The sequence below is a fragment of the Haliaeetus leucocephalus genome, unplaced genomic scaffold (assembly GCF_000737465.1).
Source record: "Haliaeetus leucocephalus isolate CR32 unplaced genomic scaffold, Haliaeetus_leucocephalus-4.0 Scaffold484, whole genome shotgun sequence".
Classification (NCBI taxonomy): domain Eukaryota; kingdom Metazoa; phylum Chordata; class Aves; order Accipitriformes; family Accipitridae; genus Haliaeetus; species Haliaeetus leucocephalus.
Genome location: NW_010972920.1, coordinates 962,053 through 978,603, shown reverse-complemented (window position 1 = coordinate 978,603; position 16,551 = coordinate 962,053). Strand labels below are relative to the sequence as shown.

Here is a 16,551-nt window from a genome sequence, read left to right as displayed (position 1 = left end):
GGGCGGGAGGTGGCTTTTGTTCGCCGTCACCTTGGCGGCGTGTGGCCTGCCGGCGATCGCTCTTCCGCCTCGCCCCGGGCGGCGGGGGGAGAAGCGGCCCCTCGCCCGCCGCCTGCGGGCGTACCGCCCCGGGCCCTGCGTGACTGGGTGCTGCGGCGTTCGGCCCCGCGCTCGCCTTCCCCGCTCGCCTGACGCGTTGCCTTCCAGGGGCCTCCAGAGGTGTCTGGGCTTCGGCGTGTGCGGGATGGCGGTTCCGCGGCCCCGTCTGTACTGTGGGAGCAAGCTTAGCTTCCCACCCTCGGCTCAGCGAGCCCTCCTTACGAATCGGTTCTGCGATGGCATCGCCGGCTGCAAGATCTATCCCGGTTCTGCAGACCTCGCCTTTCTCTGCTTCCTCTTTCCCCAATCACAACGCGAGCTTCTCGGTTTTTCACACGTAATATGGCTGAAGTTGTTGCGAGCACCTTTTATTCTGCAGATCTGGATGCCTTGGGTAGATCTTCTCCGAGCTTCTCTCGTTTGCCTTCTGAGCTGGATTCGGTGTGTTCTCCAGCTTTTGCTGCCCTTAACCTCGGAGGGCTAAAGTAGAGGTCATTGCAGTTCCGGTGTTGGTGTGCAGGAGCATCCCCACGGCAAAGCTTTTTAAATCCCTCGGTTAGTTGGCTGACCCTGGATCTTGAGCTTGGTGCCAAGCACCACTGCACGAAAGAGCTAACACAGTAGCGAGTGAGGGAATACGAGATTATTGCTTGATTTCAACCATAATGACTTAGTCAGTCATGTAGGGTTTTTTTATTGTGGCCTTCCATGTTGGTTTGGCAGTTCCCGAGCTCTCTATGTTCTAGGCATTTCAAGTTCAGCGTGCAAGTGTTCTGCTTTGCTACAGAAAAAAGCGTAAAGATACCCATGGTATTTTTCAACTGTTGAGAAATAGGGTAAGTTTTATTTTGGTCCTTGCTCGGTTTTTGTGCAGGTAGGCTACTTGTACACAACCTGTATGTTTAAAGCCAACTCGCTATCCTTTGGTCTGTCATGGGTTGGTGGAGCATGAGGGGAAAGATACCCTCTCTTAGTAGGCGGTCATCTTCTGTGTAAAGCACTCTCTGCTGTCTCAGGTATTTCAGGGTGGTGGGTTTTTTGTTTGGTTTTTTTTTTTTCATTTCTCTTATGGACGCTTTTAATTAGGGAGTGGTAGCAGAATGAAGATCAGTGACCAGCTTAATAGAAATGACCACTCTGCAGCATAGGTTATGCCAACCTACTCCGTGCTATGTGGCAGACTTCACATGAAGTAATGTGGAGCACGAACTGCAATGTATACCCAAGTTCCTGAAGGTACTATAGCTGTATTACCGTAGCGCTGCGAGTGGGTATAGGCTTTGTCAGCTTGCATTCTGAGCCAAGAGGGTGTTGTTACTGACAAACTGGTATTGCCTTAGCTTCTGGAGTTAATTTATCATTAACGACACGTTCTATGTTCATCGTGATTGTAAGTATGCCTACAGGGCCATACCTACCCTAGGAAACCTTTTCCATTCTTAAGGATTCCTTCTTCTTGTGGACTCTGGTAGCTTGGGTGCAAAAGACATGATCTTGGTTTACCATTTGAAATGTCCTTGCAATGTTCTAGTTGGCAGATGTGGTCTCGGCCTGTGGAATTATGATCGGTATCATATGATTTTTTCATTAGCAGAGTAAAGTCTTCTCCGTGATAGCTAGCTTACACTGAAGAGAAAACAGAATGAGCTGACCATCCAGTCTACTTATCCACCGGTATCCTTATGAATAAAATGTTTTACTTTATGGAACTGAGATTTCAAATTATACATCTACTGTCACACTTAAAGAATATTTTACAGTGCTCAAAATAGGCTGAGGAAACACAGTATCTTAATGCACAGTGGTGAATTTGAGTCTTCCTTCTTGCTGTAGCAGTTGTGACACTGGATGTCATTTCTTCTGAGAGTATTTGACAAATGAAGAACTGCGTTGCAACTCAAGGAACATGTGAAAAGATTAATATGTCAGACTAATAGGTATATCTGATGAGATAGCAGAAGAAAGGCACTGAACCTGGCATTGGATGATGACACATGCAGCGAGAGAGATGCAGTGGCTTCCCCAGAAAGGGTGGTGCCATTGGCTATGGTTGCTGTTGTTATTGCTATTGAGGGGGGTGTTAGCTCTTTTGGATAGTGCAACTTAACTGCCCAGAAGATGGTCCCCTGTAGTAGTCATGTGCCTAAAATACAGGGTGCTATTAAGCTCCTCTCAAAAAAAAAAAAACCCAACAAAAAACCCAAAACAAATCCCCCACCAACCGCCCCCCCCCCCCCAAAAAAAAAGAAAAAAACACCACACAAAACAGCCCTGCAGGCCAGCTTGATTTGAAAGAACTACATGCTGTGTGTTGGGGCTCAGCCAATTCAAATTGTAGCGGATTAGGTAAAGGAGATCATAAAGTAAAGGGATTCTGGTAGATTATACAGGTTTGCTGGCCCTTACTGCAGAGGGAGGATGATCTGAGCGCTTACCTCGCAGGGCATGAAAGAGAGAAGGTGGTTTCAGTACTGAACTGGGTTGTTTGGGACTTTCGATGGCTCTTTCAGTAGTTTTTCGTTTCGGTTGATGCTTATTTTACTTTACCATGGAGTAACCACGAGCCGTTGCAGGGCTGTATTACAGATGCCCTGGCTTGTGCCAGCTGGAGTGTCAGTGGCCAGTTTTTTTAGCTTTATTCAAGGTGTGGCTGCTCACACAATGCGTTGCAGTAGTGGGATCTCAGAGTCACGCTTATGGTTTGCGGTAGCAGGCACACTCTTTCAGGCATTATCTGCTTGTCTGCAGTAGGAAACGCAGTTTAAAAGTGGTAATCTGGATTTAGGAGAAACCCGTCCAAGAATGTGAAAGCTGCTGTCCCCTTCCCTTCTGTTTTCCCTCAGCTCCTGTGGTGTGGGAAGCAGCACGATGTCCCTTGTGGCTTTGTTTTGTCTGCTTGCTTTGTGGGGAGCATCTTTCTGATTTGCAAGAACGTTTTGCACAATTTTATTTTCAGTTTAAGTGGTATATTCAAATCTGATCAGCGACTTGGACACAAGTTACAGACTTGCGGTTTTACGAACAAGCCACGCTGTTGCAGATTTCTGTAAAACTATAGCTCAATGTCTGTGTGCCTTTAGTCGTGGACGAATTCTTCTATGGAAGCGCTGTTCAGGGGATGAAATTTGCTTGTCAATAAAACAAAATATTTTACTTGCTCATAGTTTTTTAGTAAAACAAGTGGCGAGGCCTGCATCTCCGTCCCACAGCTTGAAAGTTTGTCTTAGTGGAGGTTACCTTCACGTTCAGACGATGCTTTGGTGAGCTCCTGTCACAACTCAGATCAGGTTTTGGTTGGGTTTGGGTTTTTTTTTGAGGTATAATTGGTGAAGTATCCAGGCAGCGTCACTGTCGTTGGTCTGTCTTGAAACAGGATGGAGGTGGCTTTGAACTACCTCTTTTGGCACGACCAAAGACTTCGTGCCAAATTTTATTTGCCGGATACCTCAATTTGGGCATGTCCGCCAGCATTCTGTAGCTCAGTCATCGCCTCAGTTAACTTAATGCCTTGCCACAGGTAACTAGTCACATGTCTTTTTTCTACAGGGTAAGAGTAATAATAATGAGACGACTTACCTATATTTTAGAAAACAAAGGCTTTTCTAGTGTAAGAGCTGCTTATTGAGCAAGATGCGTGCCACAATGTTTTGACTACTCAGTGCATAGTGGCCCTCAGTACTTCTTCAGAAACGAATTGCTGCTGCCCTTCTGTGAGAACTGATGGGTGATAGTTTGGGTGGCTTTTTTTGTTATGCAGATGAAGAAGTGACAAACACATTTTATAAATAAAATTTTACGTATAAAGATGATTACAGGCTGAATGAATCTGCACATTGTTAATGCAGTGTGGACTTGAGAAATTATCATAGCAGTTGGTTCCCAAGAACTTCAGTACCGTTGCCCTAACGTGAGCTACATCTCATCCTTTTAGCCCTTCACAGTTTCATCTCCTTGCAAAGGCTAACTTCTTCCTTTATTTGTCATGTCTCGTGTTTCTTATCCCGGGCCATGGAAAGGTGGTTTTTGCAGAGCTGAGGAAAGTCTGTAATAACCCTGTACCTGAATCTAACAGAATGTAGCTGGGAAGTTGTCGCAAAGTTAAATGAACGTTACTATTTATTTCAGCACTACTCTGCAGTTGCACTTGGTGTTCCTCTTCTGAGGAAAATATCCTTTCTGCTTTTGTTCATTTGCTTATCTTTGCATGCAAATAACAAATAGTTCCTTTCTGTGCTAACTCTCCCACTGTTTTTCTTTTCTTCAAAGAAGTGACCATGGAAATAACTCAAGATAGGAATTCGGTTGTTTGAGATCACGGTGACAAGCTTATCCAGGCCCACTTGTATGCGTAAGTTGTTGTTAGGAACTTGAGTCATGCCAGTTGAAGCTGCAACAAGAAGTATTGCATTGATGCGTGTGCATGTTCTTCCAGTTCTGGAGTCCGGCCCCTCCGGTAGGTGGCTCCAGGTCCCTTACCTCTGAGCTTTGTCTGGAAAAAAATGTTTCATTTTGTCCTCCAGCTTGCGAGTCTGTTACGAAATATATCGCGTGGCTGCCGGTTTTCCATGGTTCAAGAATGCACTGCAAATCCAGCGTGCCTTCCTGGTAGCACAGGAAACGGAAGTACTGAATAGGGTAGAAATTAAATCTTGTCGCTAAATCGTTATGTCAGCTTGACGTAGGGAGGATTACCTGTGGATGCGCAGCAGTTGCATGGGTGTTCGCGTTACGCTGTCTTTGTAGCTTACGGCTTTTTTCAGTGTGTGTGATGGAGGGGGGGTTCTTTAACAGTACGGTTGCACCGTAAAGAAACTAGCAGATAAACTTACTTGATTTCTGGTGTTTGCCATCTCAGTTTCAGTATTTAGTTTCTGGCTAGTATATACGTGAGTGCCTCGAGCAGTAAGTTCTCATTAAGATGCTTTCCCAGTGGCCGCTCAGGCTGATCTAAGAATGTGGCTCGTTTTATTCAAGGGAGAAGAGCGCTCAGATTCTTCTTCCTTAGCTGTTATTCCTTGGCTCTTGAGTACATGCCAATGAAAACTGGAAAAGTAGCTTTTACAGAGTATATGTATCTATGAGGCTTCCATTAGTGCCTGGTAAAACACGGAGATAACGTTCTTTGTAAGCTTGGACTATTTAAATTGTTGATGCCAATGCCTTGGGTTTTGACTTAAATTTCACTGGTGCCTTTACCTCCAAACCCCTCAGGCCCGCTAAGACTTGGGTCCTTGACTTTAAGGAGGTGCTATACTAATTGGGACACACGAAGATTTTAATCTTTTTAAAACTTGGTTTCATGGCACCCATGTTGATAGCAAGAAGTAGCTGCATTTTTATTTTACTGCCTTTTAATGACTTGGAAACCTGAACAGTTCACTGAGCCTCTGCTACCACTGTAGAGATCTCTGAAGAGATAATGAAAGGAAATAATACTGAGACAGGTGAAGAATTGTACTGAGACATCCTGTAAAATACTGTGATTCTGTGATATAAATCAATACTGCTGTCACTTGAAATATGGACAGAGGTGGATGGTACTCATCTCTCTGAGCATGTAAACCAACTTCCGTTTCAAGTCGTTAGGGAAGAATCGGCTGCATGCAGTCATTGCGTACTTGCCTTTCTCTCTCAGGTTTTCTGAAAGGTTTCGTCGGCCTTTCCTGAAATAGCACGGCTTCCAGTGACGAAAGTGTCTAGTGTGATACAGATCTGATGTAGTGTAATGACTTGTCACAGATTATTATGTTTTGTACCCAGAGGCATTTTCAGTTTTCCTTGTGGTATGCCAGCAATTTGTTAACATGTGTACTTTGTTTATTGCTGTATTCATAAGAATGTGTAGTGGCTGTGATCTGCTTTTTAATAGGTACTTTGGAAAAAAAAAAATCTGTGATGAAGCTCCGTCCTTGTGTATTCTCCCAAGTGCTCGTGGTGAAGATCATATCACCAATTTTGTGTTCATCATCTGCTTGTGAGGCAGGGGAGCAAAAAAAAATAGTCTCACCTGTAGAAACTGAGCTCCTTGTTCTTTTAAGGTTGGTTTCTAAGTAAAATTCCCACACGTGTGCTGTTGCTGTAGTGTGATTCATGTTAGGAAGACTCCCAAGTTGCTCAGATTTTGTTTCTTTGGAGGTTCCCACTTTGAACATGCACAGGGCTCAAGCCTTTGGTGTCCCTTAGTATTCTTAACATTTGGTTTTGAGTCTGATTGTCAAAATGACTTCCCCTAGGGCTTCCCATCAGTCACAACTAACAGTGTGTTTCAGTGTCTTGGAAGGTCATAATAAAAATCCTGGATAATCCTAAAATAAGTTTTCTGAAGTCTTATATCCAAGTTCAAAACTTGTATTTCGGGCTTTGGCTGCTGCCTTGCCCACAAGTTTTTAAGACTGTTGCTTCAAGCGAGTTTCCTGGCTAACTGTGTTTGGGAACAGTTCTTGGTATTGTCTTGTGGCTTGGGTTGCTGCGTTGGGATTATTTTGACAGTCCGTTAAGTGTGAACTATTTGAGCTAAGTACTTGGGCTTTTTTTCTTCGGAGTTCGTTTTTGATGCAGGATCTGACACGTGTGTGGCACTGTTCCTGTGTACTTTCTACCTTTATTACAGGCCCTTCTTGAGCTGAGGTTAATCTCTCAATTTCACCTCATGGGCTTTATGTCCTGTCCAGCTGTAATTGCAAATAGCCCTTCGCATTGGCTCCTGGCTTGGATTAACGGGTTGAGGTTATGTTGGTAAGAAAACAAACGTCTTATTCTAGGATTATCTCCCAAGTTGGCAACTTGGGGTTTTGAGTTGGTCGTCTTTGCCTGCTGCCTTGCCTACACATTCGTTTTTTGAGAGAGTAAGTAGATCAAGCTTTCTTTAGGGAACTGGAGGGAATCTCATGATTGCAGATGCTGGTATTCATGAGCAAGTTCAGCCTTCCTGACATGAGCTGGAAAAAGCAACGTTGGGTGCTGGCAAGCCATCAGAAAGACTTCCAGAGTGCTGAACATCATTTTATGATGCAGATGATCTGTGAGACAGTATGGATGGTTAGGAGCATGGCAAGTAAAACTTAAGAACCATTCGAGGCAGGGGGGAAGTGGGGGAATTATAGGTTGGCCGCCTTCTCCTTGATCCCTGGGAAGGCTTGTAAAGCCAGTCCTCCTGGGAGCTGTGTTCATATCCATGAAGGACAAGAAGGTGTTTGGAACAGCCGGCGTGGATTTACCAAGGGCAGGTTATGACTGACCAACTAGCTTGCCTTCGGCAATGGCACGAATGGGTCAGTGGGTGAGCAAATTGCAATAGATGTGGTTTACCTTGATTTCAGTAAGGCATTGGTTTTCTGTACTATTCTTGGAGACAAACTGGACAGATAGCGTATGAGGTGGGTGGGAAACTGTCTGGACAGCCAGCATCAGGAGGTTGTGGTGAGCAATTCTAAGTCCAGCTGGTAGCTGGCTGCTTGCGAAGTTTCTCTAGGGGCAGTGCTGGGGCTGATGGTGTTTAACACCTTTCCCCTGACCTGGCTGATGGGCTAAAGTGTTCTGCACCAAGTTTCTGGAGGGATAGGCTGGAGAAATGGGCTGACAGGAACATCACGGAGTTCAATAAAGGCAAATTACCAAGTTCTGCATGTGCATGGAAAAACTGCATGCAAAAGTAAAGGCTGGGAAACACCTGGATACCAAGCAGCTTTGCACAAACAGACCTTAGCGTCCTCGCAGAAAAGTTGAACTTGAGTCAGCAGCGTACCTTTGCGGTGATGAAGGGCGGTTGCGTTCTGGGCTGCATAAGCAGGAGTGTAGTGAGCAGAAGTGATGCTTCCTTTCCATTTGGACTCTTGTGACACCCAGACCCAGAGTATTGCTCCCAGTTTTAACTCCTCAGTACAGGAAAGAAACCAACATGCTGAAATGGGTCTGGTGTAGGGTCACCAGGATCGTTAGAGGATTGGAGTGCCCAGAGAGAGGAGACTTTGAGAAGGCTGGGCTTGTTCAGCCTGGAGAACTCCAGGAAGCCTGGAGACCCAAGTCGGGGGATGAACTGTTGCTGCTACCTTCAACTACCGGGTGGGAGGGTGTGGATCCATATTTCTCCAAGATGCGCCACGTTGAATTGAGAGCTGACAGACACAAATTGCAAATGGGAGTTCTGTTTACATGTTAGCAAATAACCTTATTCAGAACTTGTTTTAATGAGCAATGTGTTAGAAACTGGTCATAGTTTGTGCCCAGGTTTGAACCAGGTGACCCCCAGAAGTCCTTTCCAACCTAAATTATTCTATAACAAACGTGAAATGCAGTTAGGTTGGACAAGAAGTACCTAAGGCTTTGGTCATCTCTGAGGCGTAAAGGTTTCCCTTCCCAGCCTTCAGGGAATGCGAATCCAGCCACGTAATTACTTCAGAATATTGGTGCTACCGTCTTTGTGTTACAGGTGTGACAGTAGCCTTTTGAAGCGGATGTGCTTTGAGATAAAGGAATGTTACCGGCTGACTTAAGAAAGTGTATTCCTGTTTGTTTTGCAGTGCTGTTTAACTTGGATTTTTAATTGTTTGTCAGTTTATTGCCAAAGGGTTAAATAAATGGGGCTACACATTTTTAACAGGGTTTTTGGTTGGTTGGTTGGGATTTTTTGTTGTTTTGTTTTTTAAAGCACCTGTTCTGTAAGGGACTTTGTTTCTACACATGAATTGACTGAAATCTTTTTATTTACTCAAAGGAGGTGGGGGAGGGTGTCCTGAATTAGTGGATTAGTTCTGTGTGAATTAAGTTCCTGTTCACATAATTGTTTCCATTCTAATATCATTGTGCTTATCCCCTTTATGGGGAAGTTGTGATATATAGGGCTGTCTTCAAACTAACGTGAATATTTTTAATTACAGCATTTGACACTGTGTACCAAAGAAATGGTGATGGAGAAGCCAAGTCCCCTGCTCGTAGGGCGGGAGTTCGTGAGACAGTACTACACTCTGCTAAATAAAGCTCCTGACTTCTTGCACAGGTAACGCTTTCACACACAAAGTGACTAATGTTTTTGAACAAAAGTGTGTCCTGTTCATAATAAATCAGATAAACATTAATTTCTGAGTACAGGAGGAAATGGACCTGGCTAACTTTTGGGCTCTTGGAAAACTATTTAATCTTACTGAAGACTCCTTAGGCACTGGAACCAAGTCTGATCGTATGGATGTATGGCATGTTATCACGGTATTTCCTGTGCAGAAAAATGAGCTGCTTCTCAGCTGATAAAATGGCAATGTGTACGTATTCCGGAAATACTTTTCTAAAAAGACAGAAAAGAAAAGGAAATAAAATGGCAGAGAAGCACTTGCATTTAGTACTCAAGACAAGCATGCTAATTATTTCAGGTTACTATATTTTGCATTGCCTCTGAGAAGTTTTTATCCAGATTATGATTGGAGATTTAAGTATAAATGTCATAGCCTGGACAAGATAGGTGGGAAATACAGTAGTTTTTTTTTTTTACTTGTGCCCACTATTTAAGTGGTACTCTGACTGTGTTTCTTCCCTTTTTTTGTATTTTCTTCCTTCTTTTTCTGGTTTTGATTGGCTACATAGAGCTTGTTGCTTAAGATTTTGCATTTCCACGTTTGGACTTAGAGCAGCATGGACTTGTAATAAATAAAGGTGAACGTAGCTTTGCCAGACTATAAAAAGAAAAAAAGCAGTCACTGCTTGGGTTGGTCTTGTCTCAGAACTTGACATAATGTTGACGCTGAAAAATTGGACTGTTTGAGCACAAGTTAGAGCTCTTAGGTGGCTTACTTAAGAATTTGGTCTTTTGAATAATGCCTCTTTTCAACTATAGCTTTGAGGTAGGGAAAATGAATGGTATTTTTACTTAAATTACTGAACTGTGGTGGAGCCATGTTGTTTTCTGTGTTTAAATCTATTTTTAAGGTGTCTGAGCAATGTATTCCAGGCTTTCCTAGTCTATCTTTAGTAATCTAACAGAAATTAACAGCAGGACTTCTAGCAATTGCAGAATTTTTCCTCACCCTCAAAACTTCAACAAATGAGTCAGATCAACAGCTGGACGAGTATGTCCATGTAACATATCAATACCTGATATAGAGACAGCGCGCTCTGACCCCAGAACTGTGTTCTTTATGTGCGTATCACACCTGGGTGTTTTCCTCAGGAGGCCTGGGAAAGGACCTCTTGATTTGGACATAGCTTTGGAGGCACCTCTTAGGCAAGTCTGTCAGCAGTTAGCATCTGGTCAATATCTATAACTATTGATTGCCCGTAAAGGTCAGGCAGTTGAAATTCTTTTAAGAGACTTAGAAAGGGTGTGACTGTACCAGTTTTTCAAGGCAAGAATTACGTTGTGAGCAAATGATGCAGTGGAAATCCTGATATCGGAACAGCAGCGTCATTTTTGAATGACAGAAGAGCTCAGGTTAGTAAGACAAGTTTCTTGTCCAGTGTGCTGTCATTTTGCTCGGAAACCCAGAAATTGTTTGCATAAAGAGACAGATGTAAGGGATGATTAGGCCACGCTTCACAGCTTAATACCAAAGGCAGAGGGAGAACTGTATCGGTTCTACAGTGAGATTGCCTTTTCCTTCTGCAACATTTATTTTCAATGGCAGTTAAACTGTATATGGGGGTAAATCACCCATGCCTCAAACTCAGTGTTGAAAATAGTCTTTGATTTTGCTCATAAGAGCGTTTACCTGTAATGATAGTGACTGTACCTTTGGCAGGATTTGGGGGGGGGAGGTATGGGGTGTGTGTTTAAGCAAGAATACTGTCGGTATGTTTTTCTTCCCTAACTGCTTCAGTCAAGGAAGAGCAGCCAGCTGTTCCAGGTTTGCCATCCCTCCTGCTTTCCCTTAGTATGGCAACATTACTTCCATTGCATCAGTATTAACACATGCTATGGGAGCATTATGGAGCTGGTGTTCCTGGGACATATGGGTTCCAGATTGGGGTGATATGAAATTGGCAGAAGTGTACGTCTGAGGAAAAATGGTGTCTGCGGAGACATTTAGCCTGTTGAAGACAACTTTGGTGCTTTATAGGAGGTACTAGATATTATTCCCACACCTTTAAATCTCAAGCTTTACTCAAAGAACTCTGAAATGCAGCTTTCCAAATTATGCTCTATGCATGGTATGTTGAGTGGGAATGGGGAATTTTCCGTAGAGTTAACCTTCTTGCAGGAACTGTGTTTTCATCAAAGGTTCTAGTCCAAAAACTTCAGAGAATTTTTCTTCGTCTATGAAGTGGAGGGGCTGTCGATGACCGGTTGGTTAACTGTCTCCTGGAATGGCCCTGCTGAGGCCAGGGGAGCTGGGTAGACGCTCACGAGGCAAGCTCGCCTGGTGCAGGTGATACTCTGTGCTCATGAATATTCTCTGTCCACTTGAAAGGTGGCACGTGCATCACTAACAATAGCATCTGTGAAATTTCTCTTAAATACCTCTGCACAGAAGTGTCCTGGAGGTTTTGATATGGTTTGGTTGAATCATAGCTGATTCTTGAGCTGCTTGTGTGAAATGTCTTCTAGCCAGTTTTAATCTCTGCCACTGCTGTCCCTTTTTTTGGGCTGCAGAGGTAGCTGCTTTTTTCTAGTCAGGCTCAGATATGGAGGACATTTGCCTCTCTGTTCTTTGGCCCCACCTTGTTTATGAGTGATATTCTTCTAAGAGGACGTCTTGTCTTCCCTCTTTCTCTTGCTGTTAGTCTGAACAATGGCTGGCTCACTGCCACAGAAGGATTTTGGTTTTCAGGGCTTCCCGATGCTCAGTGTGCTCCTTCTCGCAGCGATAAGGGAGTCGGGACAGCAAGTGTTAAAGTTATTTGTTTATCCTACTAAAAGTTTGAGAAGAGCACCAAGTATCCTATCGCTAGTCATTATCCAAAGCTTATCCAGAGGTTACGGGTAAGCAGAGATCAGTTTCCCTCTAAATGGATGTTACTCCGTGTAGTTTGCATGCCTGTTGTACTTTAGGTGAATTTATATGGCTTTACTGGCCCCTTAACTGAAAATCTGTAGTTACATGTAACTGGAGACTTAACATTTACTCCTTTCCTGATCCGCAGTGCCCACTTGTTAGGTCTTCTGCCTACCAAAGAGTTCGAACAGTTCCTTAAAGGCAAGCTCAAACTCTTAGTCCCCCTGTGAAAGCACTTAGTAAGATATGCTGACTCTCAGAGGGCTTACTTTGGAATTTAGAGAGTGAAAAAATGTTTTCCTATCTGCTTGTGCACTGCTTCAGCAGAACTTCTGGTTTTCCTTGCTGTTACCAAGTGCTGGACCACGCTCAAAAACATGGTTATGCAGTTGGTAGCAAAGAACACAATCTAATATTTCCCAGACTTTTTTCTGGACATAGTCAAGAGAGTTAAAATCTTGGGCTGGTGTTTTCGGGAAAGTAGAACTGGAAAGAGTTTCTAGGTTTAGTAGGATAAACCAAGAAATGGCAACTGTGGAAGTTCTAGTGTTTAATTCTGAATCTTAACACTGACCCTCTGCATTGGCTTGTTTAACCAGAGGGAAATGTTCTGTACCCCTGCTAATCTGTGTGACAGCGAGTTCACAGAAGTACTTAATGAGAATTTTATTTCATATATACAGTACAAGAGTGGATAATAATGGTATCTTGTAGAGGTAGGACAAATGTTAGCATTCATACCCCATGGAAGGTGTGATATGATGGTTTTGTCTGTTCTATTAATTTAAACGTATGGAAAATATTAAGCATTTGTCACACGCTTTATAAGCTGGCAGTAAATATCCAAAACAAAACTTAGAATATTTTAGGCTCAAAATTTGGAAGTGAAATGGAAGTACAAAAAGATCTCTGAAATGTAAGAAAAATATTGGAAGCCAGTGTACGTATATTACGTATAGAAAATATGGGCTTTTGAAATCCAGTCCAGAAGCTAGGCCAAGAAAGGGTCTCAGGGTTTGTTTTTCCTGGAGTGGTGCAGTGGTTTGTGCTGCTTGCAAGACCAAAACCACAACTGCTACTTGTTGGGTAGCATAAATATGGAATATTAGTTTTATGTCGAGTTATACAGTGGAGACTGGTATAAGTGGTGATACAGTTATTGTACACAGTGATGCAATTAATGCAAATAAAATACTGTTCACTGTCTAACTGTAAGAAGCATAGAGAGAGTGCTGGTTTTGGGCTACATCTAGTACTGAATTTATACCCCGGTGTGGCAGCAGTAAGATGCAGTTTTGTTTGGCCTTCTTTCATTTGCTGGTGTTTTACACTTGATTTCAGATAGCATTTATTCTGGGGGCTTTGTGTTCACCTGTGGTGTTTGAGAGGAACGTGGTCTTTTCTAATAATTTTGGAGTTTTGTAATGAGCTCTTTGGCCATTGCTTTCAAGAAAGCTGAAGTGCGAAATAACAGCCACGTAGAGCAGAGAGATGGGATAGGTGGGGAGGTGGGTTGGCTGGTCAGACAAGTCTGAATCCGAGGCAGAACCCCTCACTGCTGCCCGAAGCTTTGAAGAGAACAGGGATTCAGAGGAGAGGCAGGCGGGTTGTTCCTCCCTAGGCTAACGCCTTGGCTGGGTAGCGCGGCTTTAACGTGGGCAGATGATTTTGAAGTGAAGGGTTGAGGTTGATTTAGGAGCTTGCTACATATCTTGGGCAAACTGGAATACCATGACAACAATAATGTTTGTTCCTGTATTCTTGGAGCCTCGCAAGTGGAAAATATGTCTTGAATTGCTGTTTGTGCTGAAATTCCTGATGCATTTAGCTCCACAACTTATGGCTAAAATATTTGTTGGATTTGGTTCTTATGCTTTCGCTGCTATGACCTTTACATCTCTTTACTTGCAGGTTTTATGGCAGGAATTCTTCTTATGTCCATGGAGGACTGGATGCCAGTGGGAAACCGCAGGAAGCAGTGTATGGTCAAGCTGTGCGTATCCAAATCAGTCCTGTAGTCCTCATTAATGTTCAGAACTTAGTTGTATAAATCAGTCTTTTTTGTTTGCCAATTACTTTGATTTTCTTATCTGGTAAATAATGTATTGTGATACTGCCTCCTGTTCAGAGACAGATAGGAATTTGTTGGATTGAATTTTTTTGTTTGATTGTTCCTGCTTTTATTGTGGGTTGTGTTTGGTTCATCGGCTTTGCATCTGGACTGCAGAAAATATATTTAGGATGGGAAACAAAATCAAGAGGACCTGTTAGACTTGTGCTATTGATGTATCATATTTCAGTAAGAAGTGGTTCCTTAGGAAGGGGACTTTGGTCATTGCCAGTTGCATGGAGTTGTGTATGTTACCAAATTCCTCTGTGAGTGGAGTTTCCAGAATAATGTCTGTCACCTAGGGGCATGTTCATGTGGTAGCCACATCTTTGAGCAATGTGGCTTCTAGCCCAGGGCAGGTTTGGTTTCTTCTCCTTTCACTGGCGGAACCTGATTTGGCGGCACAAAAGTCTTGGCGGCAGGGCAGATGTTACCCCTTCCCGTGATGTTCGGGTACTTTGCGGATGCATAAAGGGTTGGGTTTTTTTGTTTTGGGGGGTGGTGCTTTGGTTTTTTCCAAAACACAAGGTAAATCCTGTCCCTCTCACAAGCCCTTTAAACAAGTGAATTCTTAAAATAGGTTATATGTTGTAATACAGCTGGAAGAATTGGATAGCAAGTTGTATGCTATTTGACCACCCTGAGAAGTAATTGTATCCTGGTGGAAACTTCAGAATAAAAGTTAGATGAGCTCAGGCAGACTGTCTTCAGTGAAAAACACTTCTTGGTTCCTGTATTTACCTTTTGAGCTTCCGTGGGGTGGTTTTTTTTGTTAGTTCAGACTCAGGTATTTAAAAGGTGTAAAGCTCTGTGCAAAACTAAGTGTAGGTAAAATGTAACTTTCTGTTTCTAGGAGATACACAAGAAAGTGATGTCATTACAGTTCAGTGAATGCCACACCAAGATTCGTCATGTGGATGCTCATGCTACTCTGAGTGATGGGGTGGTTGTGCAAGTAATGGGAGAGCTGTCAAACAATGGGCAACCAATGAGGAAGTTCATGCAGACTTTTGTGCTTGCTCCAGAAGTAAGTATATGTAAGATTGTCTTTTAACTTCAAATAAGGATGATGGAAACCTGACCTGTAGCTACAATTTGTCATATTGGGGCAAAAGATATGATCTGGCTTTCAGAGCTTGGCGCAGGGGCTATCATTAAATGTGTCACAGTATGGGAGTGCAGAGAAATTAGTATATTGGACCCATCCTGAGCTGTTTTATTTTCTTAGACTTGAAGTATTGGAGCAGTAATACAAAGGAAATTGGAGCTTGCATTTGGGAGCTGCCATTGGCACAAATAAATAAAAAGCATAATGTTCAGCTCTGCAGACCAAGTCTCTAGTGTAGTTCTGTCCTTTCTTCAAGTTTGCTGGCAAATGTGAGTATGGGTTGATGCTGTGCAAGTTACTGCTCAAAATTAGCTCTTAGTGAGAGCAGAGCTGTGTCAGGGTGTATTGGTTTTATGTGGCAAGGTTTTGGTAGCGGGGGGGGTTACAGGGGTGGCTCCTGTAAGAAGCTGCTGGAAGCTTCCCCTGTGTTCGAGAGAGAGCGAGCCCGTACCAGCCGGCTCTAAGACGGACCCGCCGCCGGCCAAGGCTGAGCCAATCAGCGATAGTGGTAATGCCTCTGTGATAACATTTTTAAGAAGGAAAAAAAGTTGGGACGCGGAGAAAACAGCCACCGGAGAGAGGAGTGAGAACATGTAAGAGAAACAAGCCTGCGGACACCAAGGTCAGTGCAGAAGGAGGGGGAGGAGATGCTCCAGGCGCCGGAGCGAAGATTCCCCTGCAGCCCGTGGTGAAGACCCTGGTGAGGCAGGCTGTCCCCCTGCAGTCCATGGAGGTCCACGGTGGAGCAGATATCCACCTGCAGCCCGTGGAGGACTCCACGCCGGAGCAGGTGGGTTCCCGAAGGAGGCTGTGACCCCGTGGGAAACCCGCACTGGAGCAGGTTCCTGGTAGGACCTGCGGATCTGTGGAGAGAGGAGCCCACAGAGCAGGTTTTCTGGCAGGACTTGTGACCCCGTGGGGGACCCACGCTGGAGCAGTGTGCTCCTGAAGGACTGCACACCGTGGAAAGGACCCATGCTGGAGCAGTTCGTGAAGAACTGCAGCCCGTGGGAATGGCCCACATTGGAGAAAGTTCGTGGAGGACTGTCTCCCGTGGGTGGGACCCCACGCTGGAGCAGGGGAAGAGTGTGATGAGCCCTCCCCCTGAGGAGGTGAAGCAGCAGAAAATAATGTGTGATGACCGTAAACCCCATCCCTGTCCCCCTTGTGCCGCTGGGGGGGCTTCGTGGAGAAATCCGGGAGTGAAGTTGTGCCCGGGAAGAAGGGAGGGGTGGAGGGAAGGTGTTCTGAGATTTCGTTTTATTTCTCATTTACCTTACTCTGGCTGATTTGTATTAAATTGAGCTAATTTTCCC

General features: G+C 44.1%; 2 protein-coding genes across 5 annotated transcripts in view; one reads left to right on the top strand and one right to left on the bottom strand.

Annotated features, from left to right (window-relative positions):
• The window catches only part of USO1 (USO1 vesicle transport factor), a 41,852-nt gene extending 38,294 nt beyond the window's left edge, over nucleotides 1-3,558 (bottom strand). The window contains exons 1-2 of the mRNA XM_010575581.1: nucleotides 3,495-3,558; nucleotides 31-396 (exon numbers count right to left, since the gene is read on the bottom strand). Coding sequence (XP_010573883.1) covers nucleotides 31-396; nucleotides 3,495-3,558 — 430 coding nt within the window. The remainder of the gene's footprint in view (nucleotides 1-30; nucleotides 397-3,494) is intronic.
• Nucleotides 1,257-16,551, top strand: part of G3BP2 (GTPase activating protein (SH3 domain) binding protein 2) — a 29,249-nt gene continuing 13,954 nt past the window's right edge. For 2 of the 4 annotated variants that reach the window (XM_010575484.1, XM_010575481.1), the window contains exons 1-4: nucleotides 7,107-7,128; nucleotides 8,976-9,094; nucleotides 13,929-14,010; nucleotides 14,981-15,154. In XM_010575484.1, coding sequence (XP_010573786.1) covers nucleotides 7,108-7,128; nucleotides 8,976-9,094; nucleotides 13,929-14,010; nucleotides 14,981-15,154 — 396 coding nt within the window. In that variant the 5' untranslated portion in view covers nucleotide 7,107. Of the gene's footprint in view, nucleotides 1,336-3,472; nucleotides 3,617-7,106; nucleotides 7,129-8,975; nucleotides 9,095-13,928; nucleotides 14,011-14,980; nucleotides 15,155-16,551 lie in introns of those variants that run through there. The other 2 variants (XM_010575482.1, XM_010575483.1) reach the window with 2 other exon arrangements.